The 25,747-nt window shown below is 41.9% G+C and overlaps 1 protein-coding gene across 6 annotated transcripts in view; it reads right to left on the bottom strand.

The window, feature by feature from the left end:
* Positions 1 to 385: 385 nt before the first annotated feature.
* The window catches only part of LOC122885374 (protein FAM126B-like), a 42,279-nt gene continuing 16,917 nt past the window's right edge, over positions 386 to 25,747 (bottom strand). For 3 of the 6 annotated variants that reach the window (XM_044216361.1, XM_044216360.1, XM_044216362.1), the window contains 11 exons: positions 23,701 to 23,778; positions 21,579 to 21,680; positions 19,356 to 19,535; positions 17,225 to 17,305; positions 15,426 to 15,541; positions 13,112 to 13,207; positions 12,157 to 12,273; positions 9,623 to 9,710; positions 9,303 to 9,459; positions 8,377 to 8,559; positions 386 to 4,914 (listed from right to left, as the gene is read on the bottom strand). In XM_044216361.1, coding sequence (XP_044072296.1) covers positions 4,247 to 4,914; positions 8,377 to 8,559; positions 9,303 to 9,459; positions 9,623 to 9,710; positions 12,157 to 12,273; positions 13,112 to 13,207; positions 15,426 to 15,541; positions 17,225 to 17,305; positions 19,356 to 19,535; positions 21,579 to 21,680; positions 23,701 to 23,751 — 1,839 coding nt within the window. In that variant the 5' untranslated portion in view covers positions 23,752 to 23,778 and the 3' untranslated portion in view covers positions 386 to 4,246. The remainder of the gene's footprint in view (positions 4,915 to 8,376; positions 8,560 to 9,302; positions 9,460 to 9,622; positions 9,711 to 12,156; positions 12,274 to 13,111; positions 13,208 to 15,425; positions 15,542 to 17,224; positions 17,306 to 19,355; positions 19,536 to 21,578; positions 21,681 to 23,700; positions 23,779 to 25,747) is intronic. The other 3 variants (XM_044216363.1, XM_044216365.1, XM_044216364.1) reach the window with 3 other exon arrangements.

The raw sequence follows: 25,747 nt of genomic DNA, 5'->3' as shown, positions 1-25,747 counted from the left end.
CAGCTCTAACTGGCTCCAACCATAACAAACATTTTAAAAACACACCCCTAATGAATGATGCCAGTAAGTGTTCAGTAACTGTATCATGTCAATCAACATTTATTGCATCGTCAGCTGCTATAAGGTTGCATTTTTCAAATTGTATAGAAATATAAAGTTAGAAAAATTGAGAAAACTTTGGCGCTGCTGTTTGTGTTGTTTTCAAGTAGAGTGACTCTATCCACCCTTGTAATTTTCTTTAAACAAATATGCCACCATGGATTAGTCACATACAGTAATAAAATAGTAGTTTGGTAAAACTATACTGTACTGTGGATATATGTTGACTGAGAGCAGTTCTAGATCATATTGAACCATTTTCATACAAAGCAGACAAGAGTAAATATCCCTTACGGCACAATATTTATTCAACAATATACAGATTAATTTCTCTACATATCAGACAGTTTTTTATATTTATCTTGCTTTCACCTTTGTACATTTTTTTATTTACAAGATTTAAAATAAGTCTTTCTCACCATTTATACAACATCAATAGTACAGTGTTATCACATCGTCCAGCAGCTTCCCTCGAAGCATCTAGATTAGATTCATTAGATAATCTATCATATACCAACTGACGTCTTGAGCCACAGAGCAGCAAACTGACAGAAGGGCTTGACATGCACCAAAAGTCCAGGTGTGGCTTTCTCTCGGTGAGGGCAGGCAGATGATAAATAGATGGTCCTCTTATTTCACCCACATGAAGAGAGGTCCTTCGCTCTGTAGCACCACAACCGGGTGTATAAACAGAATCGCTGAATGGGGACAGTGTTGAGACTTGCACCTTAAAAATCAGCTTAAATGCATCTGCCCCATCCCACCCAACAAGGATCAATGAAAGCCGGTACACCAAAAACAAAAAAAAGGGGAAGAAATGTTGCATAGAATAAATTCTGACTTCAAGAACAGAAATTTTGGTGCTGCCATTTTTAAAATGCGGCTTTTTGATAAACTCCTGAGACCTTCCAGACCTCGTAACTTTTTTTGGTTTTGAAAAGAAAAAAATAAATAAATAGCTGTACCCTTAGACTTTAACAAAAATAGCATTGTGTTGGATGTGACATCACATAGAAGTACTACTTTAAAGAGACTAAAACCCTGCATTGAGTGTATACACATTTGCACATCTATATATATAATTTCAATAACTATCTTGAGGAGAGAGGTGGATGGATTAAAGTGCATTATACTGCATGAAAACAAAGCCCACAGTTATCACATGCAGGACAGGAAATGAACTTTGTCCACCAGCAGCAGTGGCTGACCAAATACAAATTTAACCAGACATTTTTTAACCACCTAGATGAGACTTTTTGAAATGGACCTTTATATGTGGATTTCTGGGCTTATTATTCTGCTTCTTGTACTATTATTTATAGATGGCACATAAAATTTCCAGCCACAGTCAGGTTTTATCAACATTCACCGGCTGGTGTTCATTTCCTGCCCTGATCACATGCAAATAACACCAGACACTGAGGGATATTCGTCTATCCTAAGTCAACATACAGTTCCAACATGGCTGCTGGTAACCTTGGTCAGGGGCACTCGTATTAATGACATGAACGCGTCACCAGTTTGAAAAACAGCAAAAAAGGTGCCACTCAACTCACAGCAAAATACAGCAAATGGGAACACTGCTCGTTGTGAGCCACACAGCACAAGGATGACAGCAGACAGACCAGGTGAGAGTGTGAACTGTAGCTGCACGCCTCTCTTCTTCTTCCACAGTCCAGCAGGAGGAGGAGGAGGAGCACATGGGGCCAAAGAGCCGACGATCGAGGCTTTTTGGCCTGAAATGTTTAAGGCTAAAGCGCACACAGGACTCACTCAGGACCAGGAGCAGCAGCTGTGAAGGTTTCCAGCACAGTGGGAGCATGAGCGTGTGGGATTTTCACTGCAGACTGAACTGACTTTTATATACATCTGGTATATATAATCATTCATCCTCGTTTTAAACAAGCACGTGAGCAAGACATGGAAAATGCAATACAACAGCTGACATCTACAGTACACAGACGCTTAATATACTGCTTTTACATGTGAACAGCAAAGCTTAGTAATGATTGTGAGAGTACAGTGCGTCACACACACAAGTGTGATGAGTGAAAAGAAAATTCATGGCAGAAAAGGTGAAGCTGCATCAAAGGGCACGTTGAGCCATACGTCCAAACATCCCTTTTTTTTTGTCCCTTAACTTTAAAATAAGAGCAGTTAACAGAAAAAATAGGCATTTTAACTTAAGACACCCAAGCAAAAAAAGAAATTCCTTAAGTAGAGGATGTGTATTGGCACATCTGGCAAAGACAAGGACGAGACTTGGGTTTGGCTCGCTGGCTGTTTCACACATCTGAAACAGCATTGCTTCGCAGGGCACTAAACATGCAGACAAGCATGCCATGTTCAAATCACTCAGCCTGGGCAGGGAGCACTACAGAAGGCTAGCTAGCACTGTGCGCAGATGCAGGCATTTAACAGCAGACAAGATCCAACTCCATGCACATGAGGATAAAAAAAATTGCACTTCAAAAATCCTTTTAAAAAAAAAAAAAGATAAGCTGGACATTTCTGGATAATTTAAATAAATCAGGTTAATCCCAATGTGGTTGTTTGATATACGAAAGAAAATACGAAAACCTGAAGACAGTCGTGTTCTTGTTTTGCAGCTAGGTTTTGTGCATGATGTGACTGAACTGAAATGCAAGGCCGAGATATTCAGTCACAACTCCTCACATGAACACACACCGTGTCATTACAGTTGCAGTGTGAAACCACTTTGGTCCACACTATCTAATCCCCCAACTGGTCAAGTGCTCCAGTTTCAAACCTAATGGGGGAATTTGCGTCTGATTGGGAGACAGGTGTCTGAGTGGCAGGTGAACACAATGAGGTAGAACAAAATGTTTCATGAGCATCCAATCAGAGCACAAAACACGCGACAATCGTCATGGTGAATGCTGATGCGCAGTGACTAGTACAAGCCCCCAGAGGGAAGTAATTCACTGACTCAGAAATGACAGCACACACAAGCCACAGCCTCAACACAGACTGACAAACACACCAACAAGTGCTTTCAGATGGAAGGACCCATTGAATGGTTTGAACCATAATAACAATCCAATACAAAATACAGTCATTGCCTTTAGCTGCAGACCCAAACCTGCACTGTCTACATTTAACCTTTTAATCAAGTTCTTCCACAAGCTTCAGATTTTAAATCAAGTCACAAGATGAATTCCTCTTGTAGCTACACAGTAGTGATTTCTTCAGATTTGTCCATTTAAAAGCTTGGGGCAAGACAAACCATAACCACATTCCAGTTTGGTTTTTACAACAATCTTAAAAGTCTGATTTTACAGATCAAATCAGAATATTATAATTACAGAATAAAATGAAGGTCATGGGCTGAAAACTAGATATTCACTTGGGTTTGACTTGATGCTACCTTCTTTGGATTGTGATAAAAAAAATTAAAGAAATTTTATTCATAAAACCATTTATGCCTAATTTACAAAAAAGCAATTAACAAGGAAGATAATCAGCAAGAATGATTGCACGTGAGCCCGGGAATGAAAGGGAAGGAATGAAGAGAAAGAGCAATAATCCCTACTCTTCTCCACATGAGCGACTCTAAGTGTTATTGCTGATTCATTTTTGACTGATTCAGTCAGGAACTCAAAAAATATCGGAAACATCACATATCCCCTACAGCTAGCGTGGCATCCTTACAAGTGTTCTCTCAACGTTTCCTCTTTTGAGGAGAGTTTCTGTGTGGAATGCTCAGCTTGGTCAGACTTGGGAGGATGCAGTGACGTGCTGGACTCTTTTACACTTGACTGTAGTCACAGCAGCGGGCAGTCGTCATTTACTACTTTTCTCTTGTTGCATTTTCAGTAATGTTAAAACCCACCAGCAACGACTGCAGGTCATGATTATAAGTTTAATGGATGTTAAAAGGGTGGAGACACAACTCTTGAGATCTGAAGATGTGTTCCTGCGCGCGCGCACACACACACACACACACACACACACACACACACACACACACACACACACACACAGATAAGTAGACAGAAGTTGTCATAGTAGGGTTGTAAAGAGTTGCAGAGAAAAACTGCACGAGGATGTATGTTATGAACAGGTATTGTGTGTGTGTGTGTGTGTGTGTGTGTGTGTGTGTGTCTACCATGCCCTATACTGCACATTAGACCTGTGATATGATCTGCATGTTGAAGCTGGGTGAGCGAGACTGCTTGGTGAGAGGAGCTCCAGGAGACAGGAGGTCCTGGGCGTCCTCTGGCCTAATGAGGTGCTCCTCCTTCAGGCTAATGGTGGAGTGGCGATGGGAGCTGCCTGCTGGAAGCCCTCCTTCCTTGTCAGAGCCCCCCGCCGCCTCCTCTTGCTCGTCGTCGCCTCCGTTCAGGTTGAAATTCATGCAGTCAAAGGACTTGCTGGAGGAGGTGCTGCCCGTCCGCACCAGCATGGGCCCCGCAGGGAAGCTCAGGTGCTTCTTTATGGGGCTCAGCTGGATGGCATCCAAGTTGATGCTGGCTGGAGGCGACTGCTGCCTCTGGTGATGCCTCCTCACAACAGCCTGGTGATCCGCTGACAAATCTGCCTGTTTTTCCGCCTCCCTCTCTCGCTCCCTCTCCCGTTCCCTCTCCCGCTCTCTCTCCTTGTCCCGAGACAGCCGAGCCGTGATGGCTTTCTTGATGCTGCTGCTGCTGCTGTTCAGGCTGCCACCCCTCTGCCCCACGCCGCCGCCCGCCTTGGTGCCGCTGGGCTGGCTGCTGTTAGACGCCCCGGAGGAGAAACCCTCGTCTGGGTCGTTGACGTTGAAGGAATCTTCCCCGCCGCTCATACCATCAGCTTCTGAACATGAACGTGCACAAACATACACAGAGAGAAAGCACAATAGAAAAAACAGAAAAGTGAGCAAGGTTAGACAACAACTGAGGTTATTGTTTTCAAATTTAAGTAAAATCTGACTGAACAAAACTTTTAACCTTAATGCTATAAGTCCTGTGAAGCATATTCAGTTTTTTCTTTACAGATGGACAACTTCCAAAATACTCATAAGCCTTAAAATTACTATTAAAAGTAAAGTGCCAAAATTCTGAATCTAGACAAACTATCACCATAATCCAGAGAAAGGGCCTTAGCTGCTGATTATTGTTAATAGTGATGTGAACATACCTGCGACAAACTCTGATTAATCTGAGCAATAAGATTAAAAATGTCTATAAATGTCTATATGTTTATAAATAATGCAGAATAAATTATCAGCCTTCAAACAGGCCAGCACTAACACTAACACTCAGACCATGCTGCTTCATTAGCTCGCTCATTATGCATCAAACAGAGGTACAATTCAATACTGTACACAATGACTTTGACCTTTGATCATCTGATGTAATTCAGATCGACCAAAATCTGACTAGCTGTTTGTTTAGGAAAAGTGTGAGATCAATAACCTGCCTGATAAGACAGCAGAGCTTGTTCAGACATCATATTCAATATATATTAAACGTTAACAATTAATATCTGGTGAAATTGTGGTAGAAAAATGTACATTGACTTGAAGAAATCTAAACAATAAAACATTTAATGATCCATCTATGACCTCGTTTGAAAGCTGAAAGGGAAAAAGATGATAAATTGAGTTAGAATTTTTTTTATTGACATACAATATGCAGGGTAAAGCCTGTTAAAGAGAAGAGACAGAGGATCAGCTGTCTTGTCTCCGTCATGCATCGTTGGGACAAGCAAAATTGGACGACAGGGAACCACAGACAGCACCAGAAAAGAAACGGAGAAACCAAGAAGCAAAGGTCTGGACTGACATGCACATAACATGAGGAGAAGACACATGCTCTCCTGCCCCATCCCTCCTTTCTCTGGCAGCACAGGCCCAGCGGTGACATGGTTGGCCGGCCGAGACGAGCGTGCCAATCTGTGGAGAGCACTGAGGCGAGTCCGTACACCTCATCAGATCAATAGCACTCCAGTTAGAGGTGACAGCCCACAAGACTAAATGGGCCAGCCTGTAAGCCATCTCAAGCCAACCCAATCCCAAATGAAGAGCTAAAAGTTCTTCAAAGCTTTACGAACATGGATGCAATTAAAGGATTGTAGCTGCTTTTGCGTGTTTTAGACTTCTGACTACAATTTGCTTACGTTTGTTTGTGCAGTACATTGATATGCTTGTTATCGGTTTCCAGTCATTTCAGTATGCTATGAAAACCAGTCTGCAGAACCTGAAATGTGCTTGAGACAGATAATCCACTACAGTAAACACTTCTTTGCCTTTGTTTTTAATGTGTTATTTTGTTGTGTGCTAATGCAGCTGTTGAGCAGGGACCATTTTAAAAACTGTTTCTTGATGGTCCATTCAAGAACAACCTGACATGCAAAATTTTAGAGCCGAAAATCATTGCATACATGAGGTATGTTTCTAGGAAATAAAACCCTGAATACATATGTATGGTCCTTGTGAATAGGAAAATGTAAGTTTTGCAATAAAAAACCAAGGGAGGAAGTGCTACTTGGATCTGATAGTGATGTAAAACAAAGCATGTGCTCCTGATACACGGTAGGGAAACACTGTCCACATGTAAAGGAGTGGATTCTCCGAAAACACAAGGCACGCTGCTTTGTTAAAGTATGAAAGTTAAAAAGCCGTTATTACCATAGCTACATTATTAAAAACAAGACACATATTGACCGTGTGCTTTGTAATTTCTGGCATTAAAAACATGCCCGGCAGCCGCATCAACCAAATTAAAAGATCCAAGCATCCTGAAACAGACCAACAGTGAGAGTTTTTAAAATTGCCCCTTTTCTCAATGGCAGAACAAAAAATAAAGCAATGAAATATTTACTATTAGAGTAGCTAGCTCAAGCAAGGTGTTAATTTTCACTGTGACGTGAAATGAATGGAAACCAGTGGCTTCCTAGAAGGAGGGAAATCAATTAAAAATATATGGTATATACGGTGGAAATGGTTGTGACACAAAAAAATGCAATTTGTAGTTAATGGGCTTAAACATGCAAAACCACCAGTATGATCATTTCCAATAACACTGCAATGCAGCTTCAAAGTAAAGAACATGTGTTAAGGTAGTTATTTCTTTCTGCAAAAGAACGTCCAGTAATTGTACACAGACGCTGAGCGATCAATCTTCTTTAAAATAATCACAGTTCTCTATTAACGGTAGATTTCTATCTAATGAAACAACGTTAAAGATTCTTTCAGCACAGCTGCACTTAGTTTAATGAAAGATCATGAGAAGAAGACGGGATGGCACTCAGACAAACACTGACAGTCAGGCCGGGGAATGAGCTGATCTTCAGTCATGTCAAAAGCATCTGAATGATGTTTCAAGATTTCCAAACATGTAGCATCCTCACATGGGAAAGGACACACCTTCAACAAGACAAAATGGCCCGTAATGGGCCTTGCAGTGGGATAACCTTTTGCTGTTCAAAGTATTGGATTTGTTAACTTTGACAACATTCAGTCTGCTCACTTGGCCTTGTCATTTGAATTAGTGTTCCAGGGTTTCATGTTTTTAGCAGAACGTTTTTTTGGAAGCTTGCCGTAGCGTGCGCATGCATGATGAAGGGCTCGTTCCCACTCACTGAGCTGAGGAAAAGAAATGTAACACAGCAGAACACAAAATTAGCATACAATAAAGCTGCTGGGCTGAAAAACAAAATGGAAGGCCTCTTTCTGCAGAATGGCGGCAGCAGATGGGTGCTGCTGGCCTGAGTGACCCAAAGCTTGTGGTGCTGTGAAAGGCCGCGAGGGGCAGTACAGAAACAAGATGTCGGGTGATCAGTGCCAGGTTTGAACAATTGATGTATTTTTCCTGTTAAAAACTACAGAAAAAATAAATCTAAAAAAACAATTACCAGACATGGAGAGTTGAGAATGCCCAGAGTAAAAGATCAAGCTGCAGGCTGGGCACTGAACATGCTCAGTGAGTGACAAGGGCAGCAGTCTAAAGTACTTTGGAGGCATGATGAGGAAAAAGAGAGGATATGACATGATGACATGGCCCATGCAAAATGGCCACTAGCCACACTTCCTTCAAACCCAGAATAGGCGACTCTTCCACTCTTGGATGAGACAAAAAAAAGCAGTGGTCTGGTAGAAGAGGGGTTGTTGGCTGAGCGTCTTATAGACTGGATGAGTTAGTACTCTGGGGAAATAAAGAGGCAGCCAAAATGGGATCGGCAGAGTTAACCTTCTCAAGCTGGGGAAGAAACAGATCGAAGGGGCACCTCCTCCTGAGACCCTCTCTGCTCTGAGTGTCCGCCCCTGTCCCCTACCCTCAAATGTGATGGGGGGAATGATGCTGCTGCTGCTGCTGTGGTGGCTGTGAGGCCGCCCTCCTCTCTCCTCTTTGGCTGCAGGGTCCCAGGGAGTATGGTGGTGGTGGTGCTGCTGCTGGGCGAGGCTAGGAGGATTGACGATGAGGCTCAACTCTGCATCGGTTGAGTAGTCAAAACAATCTGGGAGTCAACAACACAGACGGGGAAACGTGTTTCTTTAGTGGCAGCAAGCCTCTACCGAGTCGGGCCTCATCATGGGCACAGCAAGGCCTAACAGCTGTCTGTAAATTAATTTGTAGATTTCAAAATCTAGAAAAAAGGAACGCAATGATAGTTTAAAAATGAACTGCCCCATTTAATCGCCCATCTCCTGGGTAAAATGGTGGCAGTAGAATCTGCAGGCACCATTTTGTCCTGAGTTTCTCTTAAACCACAAACCTTAAATTTAACTGGTGATACAAAGCAAAGCACACACTTAATAGACTAGACGAGCAAAAAAAAAAAAAAAAAAAAAAGCAATAAGGAGCAGTGAGTGGCACAAGCAGTGCAACACAGAGACTATATGACCACAGCTACATACAAAAACTGACATGAAACACCATTTGGACGATGCTAATGGTGTGACTGGTTTACACAGAAACACATTTCCCTCTCACTGCTAAGGACAAACACCAGAAAAGTCATTCTCTCGCGAAATAGTTCCTGATGGTGGTCTCGTAAGTTTACAGCTTAAATCATAACTTAACACTGGTCCTTTTTCTTGCACAACGTTCTTGCCCCACCTACCCCAGTGTATAGGATAATGGATCTACTGTGCTGTCACAGCTACTGAGATCTCTTGTGTACTGAGGTCTGGTTCACTTTGCTGTGTGCTGAAGCCATGATGGCAGGTTTTCCTGTTTCCAGGACTGCTGCAGTCTTACCCTCTCTCTTCCAGCGGTGGCGTCGTATGGAGGCAGTGGTGATGGCTGAGATGGAGATACGGCTAATGGTGGGTGTCACCTCCACCTGGAGCACCTTGCGCCCACGCGGCTCGACAGGAGCGCTGTCTGGCAGAGAGTTCTTCATGGCGTTCCCCAGCTGAAGTTGACACACACAGATGCAGATCAATAAATAGTTAAAAAGATAAAACCAGGAAGTTATTACAAGATTTAAAGTCTGATTATTATTCATCATCACTAATTTTAAAGACTATGGAGAGGCAGTGCTGATTTCTATGGAGAGGCAGTGCTGTTGGTCTTACCAAGAGAGGCTGGGAGTAAAGCTCCAGCTGGGCTCTGTACAGAATGTCCTCCAGAGCTTCCCGACCCATCTCCCACTCTCCATTGTATCTACACATCACAACACAAAGCACAAATGCAAGCACACAGGCATTTAACAACGTCATGTTGTAAGCTTATGAGTTGACAGGAGTGTCTGACAAGATGTCTTGATGTCTGAGTCACACCTGCCTGAACTATTATTAGTTGATTAGTAATGCCTGCAGCTACAGTGAGGGTGGGACGGAGAAATTGGGCACATACTGTATCCAGAGTGATTATACCTCTCTGTCACACTATTGTGTGTTTAACCTGTGCTTAATCCTTTTTCTTGAAACTACAAAACTGAGTGAAGTTGAACAGGGAGTTGAAGGGAACACATAAAGTCCTTGGGCATTCTGTGTAGTGAAAATCCCCAAAATATCACAGTTTAAAAAAGCACCCTGTATATTTCGCAATAATGAAACAGTTAATATTGCTAATTTGTATAAAGTAAGTGTGTTGAAATGATATGTAAATGGACATAAAATAAGTCACCCAAATCAAGACTAATTATTAAAATAAAATACTGCAAAGCAATAAGGATTACCAGTTTGTCCATAACAGTGCAGCCAGATGTAATCAGAAATAAGAACTGAGAAATGACAGTGGACAGATGTGTTCAACACGTGGTAAGATAGGGCTGGGCGATATGACGACAAAAGAATGACCCAACACTGTAAATGACCTCAGTATTGATAAACAGATAAAAAAAAAAATCAAAAACCACTGAACACACCAACAGGAGTGAAAAAAGGATGAATGTTAAGTGGAAGTGTATAGGTACATTTTTGGGCTCATCACCTGGCTCGTCTTGAGCTTTGCATACAACAAACAATAAATAAATACATTACATATAAAAAAAAAAAAATGAATAAGAACTGCACGGCTGAACTGTCTTTGATCTGGTCCTGCACATGCAACAATCACACAGCCAGGGACAAATGTGTGGGGTCCCCTTTAGACTCAAGATGAAAAGAATGGGGAGGTAAAAACAGACTCTCTGATGTTGTGAGGGCTGGAAAATCGGTCCAGAATACATTTCAAACCTGATTTTTTTTTTAAATTAGGCATGTGTTTATTTGTTCTGATGTCTCTCCCTCTCTCTCTTCATGTGGTATTATAAGCGCTGTAGCATTAGCAGACATATTAACCTAAATCCCAGAGTGTCCTCGATGAGAGCCAAGGTCCCTCTGCATGTGTGGAGCTGTGGATTCATGTTTATCTGCTCTTCATGTGTGCCTGCTCAGGCCAAGGGTGAACGTGAGAGCTCAGGCTGGCACTGAGGTGACCTATGGTAGGGATTACTAAAGAGGCTATTATTTTTACACACACACACACACACACACACACACACACACACACACACACACACACACACACACACACACACACACACACACACTCTGGGTTTTTTCCCCCAGCGGCAGTGACTGCTCCAATCTCCTGATTACTGCTGTGTACCCTCATGGGGGCGAGGAGGCAGAATGCATACTCATTCCCTCCTTGCTACACCATCCTAACAGTGGTGATTCCAATCACTACTGTATCAGGGGATCCATCTCTAGAGGACGAGCTATCATCCAAGAGACATAATCAGCTTTGCAACGACTGTCCTCATAGGGGATGAAATCACCTGGTCCCACAACGCACTACTGATGTAATCAGTCTGTACAGTGGGGAGCTTCTGTCCTTGGTAGAGTGCTGGCATAAGATAGGAGATTTTCTGCAGTAGATCAATCAAACTAGAAGAAAGACTGCCCTCATTAGTGACGTCCCACAGAGGCACAATAACAAAAATGAGAAACATTATGTAGCTCATAAAGGAACTCTGTACATGATATCTGTTAAGGGGAGGAACAAACATGAAATTATGTTCCTCCCAATTACGTGACATCTGTTACGTAATAATATTGTCCTCAATGATCTTCCAATAAAGAGTGGTGATGTGAAATGGCATGGATGAAAGCCACTTAAAGCGGCTATAATCGATATTTTTATAATAACAATGTATCAAATGACAAGGTGAAATCATTATATCAATGTGAAAGGGGTCACTCATAGCTACAGAGAATTATCACCTGAATATGCAGCTCCCCTCGGAGCTTTATAGCGAGTTTCAGCTCATTGTTTAGCTGTCCGGCAGCAATTTTACTGTTTTGGTTCACTCTCACCGCTCTCATAGCATCGTTTTCGGCCGCAGCAGACAGCTTTTTTCAGAGAAAAAGCTCTAAAAAGCCCACTGTACACTACCTGCTCAGCACCATAAGGCAGACAGACACAGTCAGAATCTAGCTGCTGAACATTTGCATTAGCAGCTAAAGAGCCACATATTTCCCTCAGGAGTTGATAGAGAAAAAAAACAGAGCTAACAGAGTGAATATTGGACTTATATTTGCCAAGTGGTCACAAACACTGTGGCCACTTGGACTCCAAGTGAATTATAATGTTGCTTGGTAACTGCTTTAAAGATACATACATGGCGTGATAAACGGCAGTTAGCATCTGCACCATGAACTCGGGGTCCAGCAGCACGCGGTTGCACGGTTCCCTCCAGAGCTTCTGCTGCTGCCGTGGGAAGCCACATATACACAACCTGAGGAGGGAACACATAAGTAACATAAGTAAGGTAAGTAAAGTCATACAGCATCAGGCAACAACAAAAGGAGGCGGGTTTAGGAGGAAAAACAAGACAAAGGTTCAGAGATGTTCTACTGTTTAAATCACAAGTTCTCTCTAACTGCTGCAGGCAACTAAAGGGAACATCAGTCACCTCCTCACTAAACTAAAAAAAGAGGAAACACATCAAACAGTGAGCAAAGGGAGCACAATTTTAACTACTTTACACTCGTAGAGGTCGGGCAAGGTTAGATGACAGGTGCTCGGGGTCTACACAGTGAGGCTTCACTCAAAGAGTGAGCGCTGTTCTCATGCTCTGAAATCTTCACAGTCACAGTTTGCCGTCTGTCTAGACTGAGCTTGCTTCAGGCGTTGTCTGTCTACTCACTCACAGTAGGGAAGTCTTCATATCCTGAATCGCTGCGGTGGAACAATCACTGGGCGGCAGCTCCACTACAGAGCCTCAAATTGTTAATTCCACATTGATCCTTTCTCCTAACTCCAGGGCATCTCAGTGTTTCCAAGACTGACAGACTCAGACAGGTATCCAGCAGTGATGTTTTCATTTGGCCAATCACAGACAACTGAGCCCTAATGAAATTGTACTTATCAAATCCTCCTGCATCGAGAACAGTCTGTATTGAGGTCAGTGTACGACTACAGGGTAGAGGAGGTGATTTAATGCTAGATTCAGGAGAGTAAGTAATGGCGGTAGAAGAGGGAAGGGTGGTCACTAATTGGGTACAGAAAGGACAAAACTGTCGTTGAAAAAACTACACAAAAAAGACGCATATTTACACGTAGGTTTTCCTCACCGTGAGCTCATTCTGCAGACTGACTGATAGGAAGATAGGGGCATGTAGACCACAGCAGAGTTGTAGCAGAGCATGAGGAAACACAGCACTTCAAACCTGCAACCATAAAACAGTCTGAATCAGGCACAGTCATACAGAGTCTTATGAGGGTCTAATTAACTCAAGAATGTTATGATGTAAAAACTCTCAAAAACTATGATTTCAGCAAAAACCCAACTTTTCCATTTTTGTTTAACATTCTTTCCACCAATTTCTCTGACACCTTTACTGCAGATGATTATGTAGAGTTGCTCAAGCAATTTATTAACTCTGAACTATAAAATAGTCTGCTAAGCAAACTGCTTGGCTAAGCAGCTTTGTTCATTGTGAGTTACTGTACTGTATGTAGAACCACAGCCTAATAATGCAGCAATGATCCTTAAGCTCACACCATGTCAATGTATAGTTTAGATAATTTATTGGTATCTGTACCATATTTGGCAGTATTTCTTAAAAATAACCAGGGAGCTGTGGAGGCCTAAAGCTAGATTTATGCTTCTCTGGGCTGCACAGGGTGATCGGATACGCGTGGATGTTTCTTTTATATGTTTACGTTTGTTTTCTTCTCCGCTTAGGACCCAACTCCCAACAGGATTTAAATCAACTTGCTTGACGTGCAGGTCCGCACAACGCTGTGTTTTGAGATTTGGGGAGGTGTCTGTGTTGGCTCCTCTGCGGCCCTATGGCCACCCATAACACCCTACTCTCTGTAGGTTTGCCAAGATGTTTATGTGTCTTCAGAGAATTTCAGCTTAAGGGGTTTGAGGTGCTGACCATTTAATTGCAACGTCCCTACTTCAAGTCCAGCCAGGGACCTTTGTTGATAAAAATTAATGAATGAATAAATAAAATAAAAACAATAGTAATTGGTACTGGAATTGACATCAGAATTATGTCTGACATATCACACCAATTTATGTGTATGATTCAACTGTTAACTACTAGTGCAAAAGTGTGCTTTTCTTAAATCCATAATAGGCCATTTCTGTTTAAATGCGATGCTCATGTCTCATTTTTACTTGACGCAGCAGTATAACAGTCAGCAGATTGCATGGAGCTGTCAAGAATCTACCTGCTGTAGATAAACTGCAAGAACAAAGTTGTTCAAAAATGTAAAGCCAAAATAAATATCACATTTGAGTTGAAGTGATTTGTCATCATCTCTTTGACAGACTGCAGATTCTTAGAACAGTGCATTGTTTAGAGATCAATTAGGACAGAAGCAGTAGGTTTTTTTTTATGTTCCGTTTTCACAAAGCATTATAGTTACAGTATCATCATAGATAACACTGAAAAGATAAATTGTAGTATCAAAATGAGAACAATACAAAACTCTCCACTTGAAATTATCCGTTTTCAGATATCGGTACAAAATCTTAGTATTGTGCATCCCTGTTTGGTATGTTTTGGAGTGTGTGTGTTGATGGAGGAAGAGGACCTCAAGTGTAAGCGCCATAATTGACTGTGCGCGGGAGGAGGTAAATGGCCTGGCTGTATATCATCAGTCGGCATGAGATGGCACCTCTCAGGAGCTTTGGGCTGTCTTCTCATAAACACTATCTCAGGCCCTGCCACATAAACGCATTTCCACACAAGCTATGATGCCTGGCCCTGCTGAGTGTATTTATGACGCTCTATGCTCATCATAGCCAAGAGCTGTGGACAACACGCAGGATGACCAGTGTTATCTGTGCTGCCCTTACATTATCAGTTTTGATAGTTCAGATGTGTATCTGTCTGTGCGCATGTGTCACTGCAAACAAACACATGTACAAAGTGAAACTCAGCTCATTTCAGTGCAGCAGCAGCAGACCATTTTCTGGCAGGAGTCCAGCATGCTTCATTACTATGCTAAGATTGTCATTCATCCACAGCAGCAGAGAAAATGTGAGAGCCAAAAAAGCTTTCAGGCCTGCTGAGTCTGGGCAGAGGAGGCTGAATGAGAGTAGAGGGTTATGCTCTGACTGTCTTAAAAGGTCATTTGCATCTTATGGGTTGTGAGGTAAAATAATCTATTTTGTTATTAAAAAAAAATTAATAAATGAGAGAGAATGACATTATGGTAGTGCCACCTGTGTTTACTGAAAGAGCCTAAAGTGCTGCCATTTCTCTGTATCCAAAAAGCAACAAAGGTTTCACTCTCTGGTGACTCATTCAGTATGCTACACCCAGCACAATGTCTCTAAACTGCTGCAATTGAATCTCTTTTGTGACGTTTCTTCTGCGTTTCAAATTATTCCCTCTTTGGTAAGAGCTGGTGGAGTCAGAGTAGTACCTGTTCTGAGCTGTGAAGGTCTCTCTCTGAGGGTGGAGGCCGCTGTACACCACTCTGATCAGGTCATGTTGACAGAGAGCCCCCTCTGTCAAAGCCATGGACCCCAGGCTAGAAGGCTACACACACACACAAAAATTAATTAAACACTTTTACAAAATGCTAGTATATCGGGAGTGATGATGTTGCATTCTAGCAAGCGCAGACAAGCTGCTGTGCCCTTCAAGTTGTTGATTAACAAACTGGGGTCTCTGCTAGTGTTCACATTTGATTACAGTGGAATGATATTACTACTGGACCTCTGCCAAACTCTAGGTCGAGGTGTTATTTCACACATCAAATTACTTTAATGAGTCAGGCACTCATTTAGGCCGTCATCTACTAACTAAACTGATCATGAGACGAGATTTGTCAGGACCTCTGCTAAACAATTTCTTGGGGGAAACCGGCAGACATCTCACTGTCTTCAACTACGAAGAAATGTATTTGTCAGTCATCTGACCTCAGTCATAATGATACATTATGTGTCTCTAGAGCAGAACTCACTGCTTTCAGTGCCATGACAGCTGGGTGGCCTCACACCACAAATACTGGGTTCATCAGCATTTAATTTGATTTAAGACAAATCTTAAATCTTCTCTTTCTTCCATGAGTAAAATGGAAAAATGAAGTGGCACAGGTGATGACTGCAAAAGTGAACCAATGACTGAGTGGAATCTAAATCTAAATCTAAAGACCACTTCGTAATGATGGTGTGCAGAGCAAAAGTCACCCCTAAACTGAACTGATATTCTGTCCTAAGTATCTTATTCTGAGCAGAGAAGGATGGGAGGATGGATTAATTCAAAAAGAGAGACTGGAGTGTTTGCTAATGCAGGAGGCCTGGGGATAAGGCCACGTGATGTACAGAGCCATGCTACAGCCTAGGAAGCTTGTTGTGATTCACGCACACACATGCACAAACCCCCCCACCCCGCCTCCATGTTTTCTTCATTCTCTCAGCATGGAGGAACGAGCCTCTCAAGCTTGTAATTACAGCGATAAATCGCCCTCAGCTAACGCCACACACTGTAGTCTCTTCAACACTCACTAACACTCACACACTAGCACCCACTGAGGGCAGTCATACTGTACGAAAATATACCGTACGCTCTTTGCTCTGCTTTGGGAAGCAGAAAAAAAAAACTGGCCAACAAGACACACTTCTTTCTGCCCTTAGTAAATGGTCCTAGGTCAGCATGTCCTGTTAAACACCTTGCTAATGAATTCCAGCTCAACACAATGGTCAATACTGTGCCCTGTTTTAGAAGTCAGGTCAGAAGTTGGGGGGTTGTTTGCACAAACCCAGCATGACAGAGAGAGTGACTAAAATAAAATAAAAGATGAGTGAAAAGCAAAGTTAACTCATTTTGAAATTAAAAAAAATAGCAAAAAGTGCAAACTGTAAAGGATTTATTCCTGGCTAGTTCTTCCTTGTTGGCCTGTCAAACCTTTCATGCTAAATGTTTTCAAAATTAGACTAACACAGAATAAGAAAAGTGGCTCTGGCAGAGGGGGACCAAAGGTGGTGGTATGCTCAAAGCAAAATGGCAGCACTCTGACATCAGAAGCATACTGACACCTTAACACACAGATGGATAAGCCCTGGAGGTGAGGTTAATGAAAATGGAGGTGTCATCTTCCAAATAGCCACCTAAATAAGTCTCTAATGCTCCAACAGTCATTGGGAAGGAGGCAAAAGCATCAAAAGAGATAAAAAGTTAGATAATGACATTGATTGATAGAACAGATAGGAGCCCCACCTCATGATATATCGATGGTTTGGACAGAGATGGGATTGTGAAAGAGAGGAGCTTGCTGTTGCCGTCTTTGTCCACGATCTCCTGCAAAACCAAAGACAGGGAGGAAGAGACAGAAAAGCTGGGTCATTAAATGAATGGAGGATGTTTTTTCAGTTTTTTTTTTTAAAAAACAGTCTGGTGTTTGATGCTCATTTATATTGAGAATCAGTACATGTCTGAGGTGAATTCAGATTTCTACCTCTGTAACTTAACCCAGCCCTTCTCTGTGTACTGTGGAAAGCATTTAGTAGCATACGGTTAACAAATGCTGTACAATTCACTGTCCCTGATGCTGTTGAGCTAGCGTAAAACCATTCTGCTGGTACATGTTATTGACACTGACAGATTAAATGTCACTGCCAGCAAACTCACCACTCAATTCCAATTTCACACTGTGTTACATAACACAAAAGATTAATGAGTGCCTGAAATGGATGCCATTTCTAAAAGTAATGCCTGATTATCTCCACCAGTCACAATCGCAGTCACAATAATAATGAAGTACGTTCGCAGAGACGTAAAGTTGAGCATTTTTCATTTGGTAGAAAGCACTTGTTATTCCTACTTTGCACTGTAAACCAATTATGTGCGGCTGAGGAGGATTCAAGTGGTTTGTAAGAGTTATCAAAGCAATAGTTTTTACTACATGTGAGCATAGGAGGCATTGTTAACTGACTGAGAGACAGAAATAATCATGTTTTCTCTGGATGTATAACATTCCTCAGTTTTATCTGTATAATTTATGGCAAATGTGGAAGATGGGGGAGTTTTCCTTATATCATTAAATATGGATAAATGTGCTTTAATTGCAACTGTCTTTTGTTCCCCCCCCCACATGTGCTGATCAAAGTGTTCAGATTTTTATTTTCTGGCTGTGTGAGGCCACTGCAAGTAGATTAATGCAAAGAAACATCAGTTTATCCATCCACCTGTCCAAGCATCCATAATTTAGGTTTTGGTATGTGGTACCAAAAAGGCTTTTATCCCTTTTATCTCCCATTCTCCCTGATTGTACTCTTTGGTTCAGGCCTTGGCCTGCCCTTCACTGGCTAGCAGTATATCTCTGAATATCTGATGGGACCGCTGAGAGCAAAGCTGTTTATCAGAGCTCACTTGTCAGTGACCATAGGCACGAGGTCTATGAGCATGTACAGTGTGTGTGTGTGTGTGTGTGCGGAGTGGTATAGATACAGAGGAATAAATTATACAAGGATATACCTTTAGCTGTGCTGGCTTACATGGAGCTCTTTCTATTGATATTCTCTAGCTCTTAGCCCATTTCCCCAAGGGTGTTTCCTGGTGATGCAATCTACCCTGGGTCTATCCATTAACCATCCATTATTTTTAATCCATTAAAAATATCATACCTACCTATATTCATCCATATCAACCTGTAACAAATTTGCATAAACTATTATGCAATACTCAAAGTATGACACTGAGGCTCTTATATCAATAATGTATAAGTGGAATGAGTTCTAAACAGAGTTGAGAGTTGTGGACAAAACAAGGCTTTCTTTGTCAACTGACACTGATGCGGCAATATAATAGCCATCCTGGTTAGCCAATTATCACATTATATGTTTAAAGAGATTAGTTCAACTGCAGAAATTTGGACACTGTGGCCATCCCTGCTGGCCATTTATGACCATAATGATGGTGATAACAATGTTGTGATTCTCTGTCAGGGTCAGTTACAGGGCAACATCCTTCAAGCTGTAGGGATTCAGGGTTTCTAAAGGACACTTCACCTAGATGATGTTTGCAGTCACTGTTTCTCTGTGGAACACGTCTGCACACACAATGCAAGTAAAGGACAATCATCCATCATGATAGGTGGGATGATATTCATTTTCTTATTCTTTACTGATCCTTTTATGTTACAGCTCCTTTTCTGCAGCCACTTTGCGGTTGCGATTTTGCATCCTTCGTAGTAACCGTATGGATACTTTGAATTGGAGATGCAAAATGGCACACAGAAATATATCTCACAGTGAGCATGTTTAGAATTAATTGCCTCAAATGTACATGTTGTACAAGGTCTTGCCATTACCATTCATGCCCCACTACACCCAAGAGATCTGACACCCACCAGGTTATAGATGCCCAGGAGGAGGGCCTCGATGCACCCATTGCTCTGGCGATCCCTGCTGGCCGTGACACGCAGATATACCCACACCAGCTCAGGCAAGAACTGCAGGGTGAAGCGGCGCAGGCGGTCTTCAGAGCTCCGGTACAGCTCAAACAGTTGGTGGCACACAGGCTCCAGTAGCTGGATTGGGGAGGGGGCATAAGTAAATGCAAGTCAATACAAAAGTACAGGTCTAGTGGTCTATGACCCTAGTGGAAATACAATACGGCTGATGGGTTGGATTAATGGGGTTATGATGAAAACTGACCACAGTCCAGCAACTAATTACCATCTTGCTAAATTTTCAACAAGCAGTGACTCTTTTCATCACTTTCGAACAAGTAGAAACATTGGTTAATGTACGATAATGGTAATGTCTTTTTGCTGTGGACTTATTTCAAGAAACTTGTTATATCATATAAGTGATCTGCCTTTTTTCAAATTCATCAAATGAACATTAACGTATGCCTGTGGTGATAGAAAAACCCAAAAATAAGTACAGGACCAGGTGGAGGAGGAGGAGATGAGATAAAATCCCATTCTTTCCAAACTCTCTCGTCTGAAATGCATTGAGACAGTATCTTTGCTTCACAGCTCTTATTTCAAAACATGAATGAATGTCATCCTGACTATAACAACGAGATGGACAGATGGAGGGAAAGTTTTGCTGCCGGTCAATAGTAGGAGGTGTGTAGGAGCAGAGGGGATAAATCACTACAATGGAAGTCTGGTCAGATGTAGTCTCTGGGGAGCCAGCTGAGCCAATGTGTTTATACTGTCCAGGGGTCAGTGAAGTGAGTGTCCACACAGCACTACTGTGTAAGTGTGTGTGTGTGTGTGCGCTGTACTGTGGCTGACCCTAAAATAAGCAGCAACTCATTAATGAACTTGGCAAGGCATTTGGCCCTCCATGTCATCAGCAAAAGATATGCAACAGTCAAGTCTCTCTCTCTCTCTCTCGCTTGACACCCAAGTTCGACCATGAAAGAGCGGGGGGAAAAAAGAGTGGGAAAGAGAATTGGAGGCACCAAGTGTGTCATTAGAGTGAAATTAAAGTCTTGTCTCAGTGAGTGCCTCAGGCCTTTGCTAAAAAATTGTGTCATTAGGTCCTTTAAAGAGAAAATGGCGGTACAGGAAACACCTGTGCCTTAAAAAACAGTGAGGTGCTTGTGTGTTGCAGCACATCTAATAAATCAATGCTGTGTTTCAATTTGGATACTTCTGTTAGTACACTTCCATGTAGTACACTGTGTACACTATGTACTAACTTGAATTTCGACAGGGTAGTGTTGTCTCAAATCGAACATGACTGTTGTGCACATACCGGAAATGACAATCGCAACATTTGACCGCTTCTTCTTTTAAATGGCAAATTGCAACCGGACAGAGCATTTCCGCCAATATTTGACTGCGATTGTCGACTGCCAAAATATCTGCCGGCTTGTTTACTCACGTGACAATTGTATTAAAACTGAATAAAAGTGAACATGATTTTACTTTTACTTGCTTGTGTGTGCCCCGTTTCACACAAGGTGGAAAATGCACCGCCATCTGCGCCAACGACGTGTCCTCATCCTACTGGCTGAATATGTACCGGTATGTTGTTTGGTGGTCCCCCCCTACCTTTCTGCTACGTAGCCATGATGGCGACCTTTGAGGGTGAGAAGTGGCCAACATTCCACACTCAACTTTTGACCGTTATGAGTACACCATCAGGGTACTCATAGTGTACTGCATTTTGCCAATTGTCAGTGTGAACCCACTTATGCACTCAAAATAGCAAGTTTAAGTACGGAAGAACACAAATTGAGACACAACACAAGTCTGTTTATATATCCGTGTTTGCATCTATGACTATGCACGTAGCTTTCCCAGTGTGGGCCGTAGATGTTTCAGTCTGTCAAAATGCTGTGTGCGCGCGCGTGTAGGGAACACTGTGTGCCATTTCACAGGTAATGTGGCTGGCACTGTGCCCGTTCATCACACTCTCCCACAGTACAGTGTGCTTGTGTTTTAGTGTGGATGTGTAGCCTGCAGACGCAGTTGTGTGTCATTTTCTTGCTCACTGCCAACTGAGACTACATCATGTGAGTCACAAGAAACACATTTCCTTGTGCTAAAAACAACCATACTTGGGACTCTCTGTATGTGTGTGTGTGTGTGTGTGTGCCCTCCGTGTGTCACCTCATTGTTGGGGTCCTGGATGACTCTGTAGAGCGCTGGCACCAGAGACTTCTTTAGATGAAGGCTGCCGGCGTAGCTAGGGATGCGGGTTTCTGGTAAGGACTGGAGCGAGGAGAAAGGGAGGTTTGCTGAGCAATTGCACACAATTTTTACATTTCACGTCACTTCACTTCAGACTAGAGGTATGACACATAAGGCTCATGCATCATTTTCCCTTGTATCCCTCCAAATAGTCACCATTATTATATGCATAGGAAACAGCATTTTTAAAATAAAAAAACGATGACGAGATGTCAATCAATTGTAGTTTGTACAAGCATTTTGTTGCACCTGTTAGCTGTGTCTGAAATCACTCCCTTGTTCACTCATTCCACCAAAGCTCCACCTAACTTCAACCTGATGAAAGGTCTAATGAGCCAGAGTGATTGAAAACATCTGTATGGGTGTGTACGGTGATAAAGCGTTCACATCAATGTTCAATAATCATTTAGAAATAAATCCATCATAGAAGAGGCAGACAGACCAACGTCTCCACCAGCAGCTGTCCAAATAGACCATCTTTTTGGTCTATTGGAAACCTCACGCTATGTTATTACTATCACTCTCACCACCTAGATGATGACCCACACCTGAGTGGCACAAATTCACACCCATATGCCTTTTTCATATTGGGAAAATCAAAAGGTGTTACTAATATCATTAACGAAGGCTCTGTTCTATTCAAGTGTCCCAGTAAGTCATGACAGCATTAGAAAGAGCTAGCATGCACAATACCAGGACCCTAGCAGCTAAACGGAATTCAGCCATCATAACTTGTGTTATTTACACCTGTGCTTTCCTACTGTGATGTGTCAAAATGTCTTGATGAAAAGGGCCTATTCTCTTAGGCAGTGTTCAAAAGCATTCTGGGAAATGTGGAGAATCCACTGACTGGGCCAGTCAATGAGGAAGGTTAAGTGAAAATGGAAACACTCATGAAAAAGGAATCACATAATAATAAACCGAACGTCACACAGTGATTATATCTGATAGGCTCACAATATCCTGGGGGGTGAAATTCTTTAAATGGTCAAGATTGTGTGTTTATCTGCAGATGACAGAAGGCAGAGATATCCTCTCCGCACAGCCAAAGTATGGTCATTTTGAGGACAGAACACAATGTGCCTGGTCTGCACCACTCACACAATGAGTCATACCAATCTATTTCCCTCCCTCTTCATCATACTCCCTCTTCTCTCTTTCTCTTTCACATTTGCTCTGCCATCCCTCTTAATGCACTACACACTAATTCCTTATTTTTGGCTCGTCTTCCCATTGTATTCCCTAGATTGCATACAGATAATTTCAAATACTCAATGTACAGTGGCCTTTCAGGACATCTCAGACTCAACGGGCTCAGGTCATCTTTCATGAGTGTGACTTGTATGATCCACTGGATGCCGCTGCGTAAGGTTCCGGAGTCTATTGTCCTCGTTTCAGAAACTGAGCGTCTTTAAGCAGCCAGATTTCCAATATTGCTTAGAGTTGTTTTGCATTATATACATTCACAAGTGAATTCTATGCTTCACAGACACAAGCTAAGCTAACCGGTGGACACTGGAGGTTAGGTCTGTGGTAATAGCAAGAATTGCACAGTTTTTTCAAGTTCTCAGAGTATAGAAACTAAGGGATTACTGTGATCTGAATGACTGCCTGTGTGTATGTAAAGCCTGTTCATACTTTACATGCATGCAGGCAAAAACAAGTTTCAGTAAAAGCATGATGATACTGATAAATGTAAAATATGTCTCACAGATTAAATCTAGGTGTTCTGTGAGACGGATGACCGAAAAATTCTTCAGGTACAGTTTGTGTTGAGCTCAAACCGGAAAAAGTACAATGATCAAAGTAGAGCTGACCCTAAGTCTTAATTGTCCTAAAGTGACAACATTTCTTACTTGCATCCACTAAATCAAATTTAGAAGGGCTGAAATGTTGACTTGCACAAACTTGCACGCTCAAGGCTGTCTTTCATCTCAGTTATTACACCCACAGTGTGTGGTTTCTCTGGAAAACATGCCTCCAGGAGAATATTTCATTGACATGTGTCATGATGGAGAACAGAGGAGAGGAGGGCCTTTACCTTGAATTCTGAGAGCCATTCTTCAACAACACCGCGCTCTGAACCCAGCATCTTCCACAGAGACCCCCCCTCAGATGCCTGGTGGACAGAGAAACACAGAGGACAGAGGGAGAGAGGAAGAGATATGGGTGGGGTCAGAGTTGAAGAGAAGCAAAGCAAACAGTTAGAGGAAGAGAATCAGGAGAAAGCAGGAGAGTACTTATTCAAATTAAATGACATGATGAAGGGCAATATCAGTGCTTTTCCATGGTTGAGCCCATTTACCATTTTCCAAGCACATGTACTTCATATAAGTGCCAACCATTTTCCAAAGGATACATTTTATAATGCCTTTACTCTAAATAGGCAGCCATTTTGAAAATAAAGGAAACTAAATGTTCACTAAGATGGATTACATGTTTAAAGTCTTGCAAATTTAAATAAACACAAACCATTTCCTGCATGGTCAACAGTAATTAGTAATAAAAAAATTATGGTATGCTTCGGAAAGTGGTCAACAGTAATGTTCATTGTACATGAGTTGCTGTAAATAAAACATGTAAAAACACCAGCATTGTCCTTTAACACCTTTGAGTGTGGAAGCTATGATGCTGGCCACACTGTTACATAAAAGGAGCCACCTCAGTGGCCTCACCTGTCACCATGGATAAGTGATGACATGAACATGAACCAAAACATGCAGTCATATGGGCTTTCCCTTGACAATTCAAATCTTACGAGGCCAAGCAAGTCTTATTTGGTCCTCATGTGCAATATGAAATATTATAAAAAACAGACACAAAACCTTGCAGGGCAGCTTAACACTGATCTAATATCTAGTGATGTTAAAAACAAAGCCTTGCAAAAACCCAATAAAAACCCTACTTTTAAAAAATTAATTGAAAAATGATTGCTCTAATATCTTTAAAGTTTGCAGTGATAGAAAGCTAGAGATCTGAATTTCCTAAATGTTAATACACATTTTATTCATAATACATCGAGAGATGAGATAACAAGACAGTTAGTCCCTAGTTTTCCTCAAACATATTCTGACCTCAGGCTACAGGCACACTGTTATCCCTGGTCTTGTTCTCTGTATCCAGCCGCTAAAATTAACTGCCCAAAAATGAAAAGCCATTTCTCCTTCAGACTTCATCCCATGGAAAATATATTCTCATTAATTATCCCATAAAAAAGGCTAGCTATGAAGGAGGCATGTGTCTCAGCACGTGTGTGTATGTGTGTGTGTGTGTGTGTGTGTGTGTGTAGATTGGTAGAGAGGTGGAACAGCCACAGAGTCCAGTGAGAGTTTGGATACAGACTGTAGGTGACGTAAGAGACATAGTGTGTCAAGCTGCCAAAATGACAGATGCACAATGCTTATGTAATTTTAGAGTTAGGTTATATCTCACCATAAATGCCAAAAGATTGTCATGATTGAGCTACCATGGTTAGCCTTTAAGAAAGCCAAGAGCAAAAGAATGGCAAAGAAACAAAACCTGAGCTATACTGTTGCTGCAGCTACCAGATGGTAAAATATTACAGATACATGTCCTTCACATACAAATCCAGTGTAAAAACCCTATCAGAGTGTAGTTTTCAGACACGAGTTTGGTTTCTTACTTCTGTCACCTGTGTTCGGAGCCCTTGCCCTTAGAAAAACTGTGTGGGTCATAAACTTGTTGTGGGTTTGAGTTGATGGGATTAGGGATTAGGACTAACTCAATTTATTCCCATTTCAAAGTGGGAAGATCCCACTTAACATTTCAGGCAACAGCCTCAGCTGGCTGATTGTAAAGTTCTTCTGAACCAACACACTGATTCTGTTATCTGCATGCTGTAAGACAGTTACCTCAGCTTTTTATCAAATACTGTGGATGTGACGGCGATGTTGCTGGCATAGCAGTACGCCATGGTACTTAATCATGGTAACACGTACTGTTAGACAAGAACATATTTGTGATTACAGGTGACATGTTATTTGTACTGTTGCACAGATGACACAGTCTAGACAAAAGATAATTAGACTGGTGAGCAATTAGCTATTTCGTCAAAGCTTACACCTTCA

The sequence above is a fragment of the Siniperca chuatsi genome, linkage group LG12 (genome assembly GCF_020085105.1).
Source record: "Siniperca chuatsi isolate FFG_IHB_CAS linkage group LG12, ASM2008510v1, whole genome shotgun sequence".
In the NCBI taxonomy this organism is placed as follows: Eukaryota; Metazoa; Chordata; class Actinopteri; order Centrarchiformes; family Sinipercidae; genus Siniperca; species Siniperca chuatsi.
Note: the sequence above shows the minus strand (reverse complement) of the source record. Positions and strands in the feature narration are given on the sequence as shown.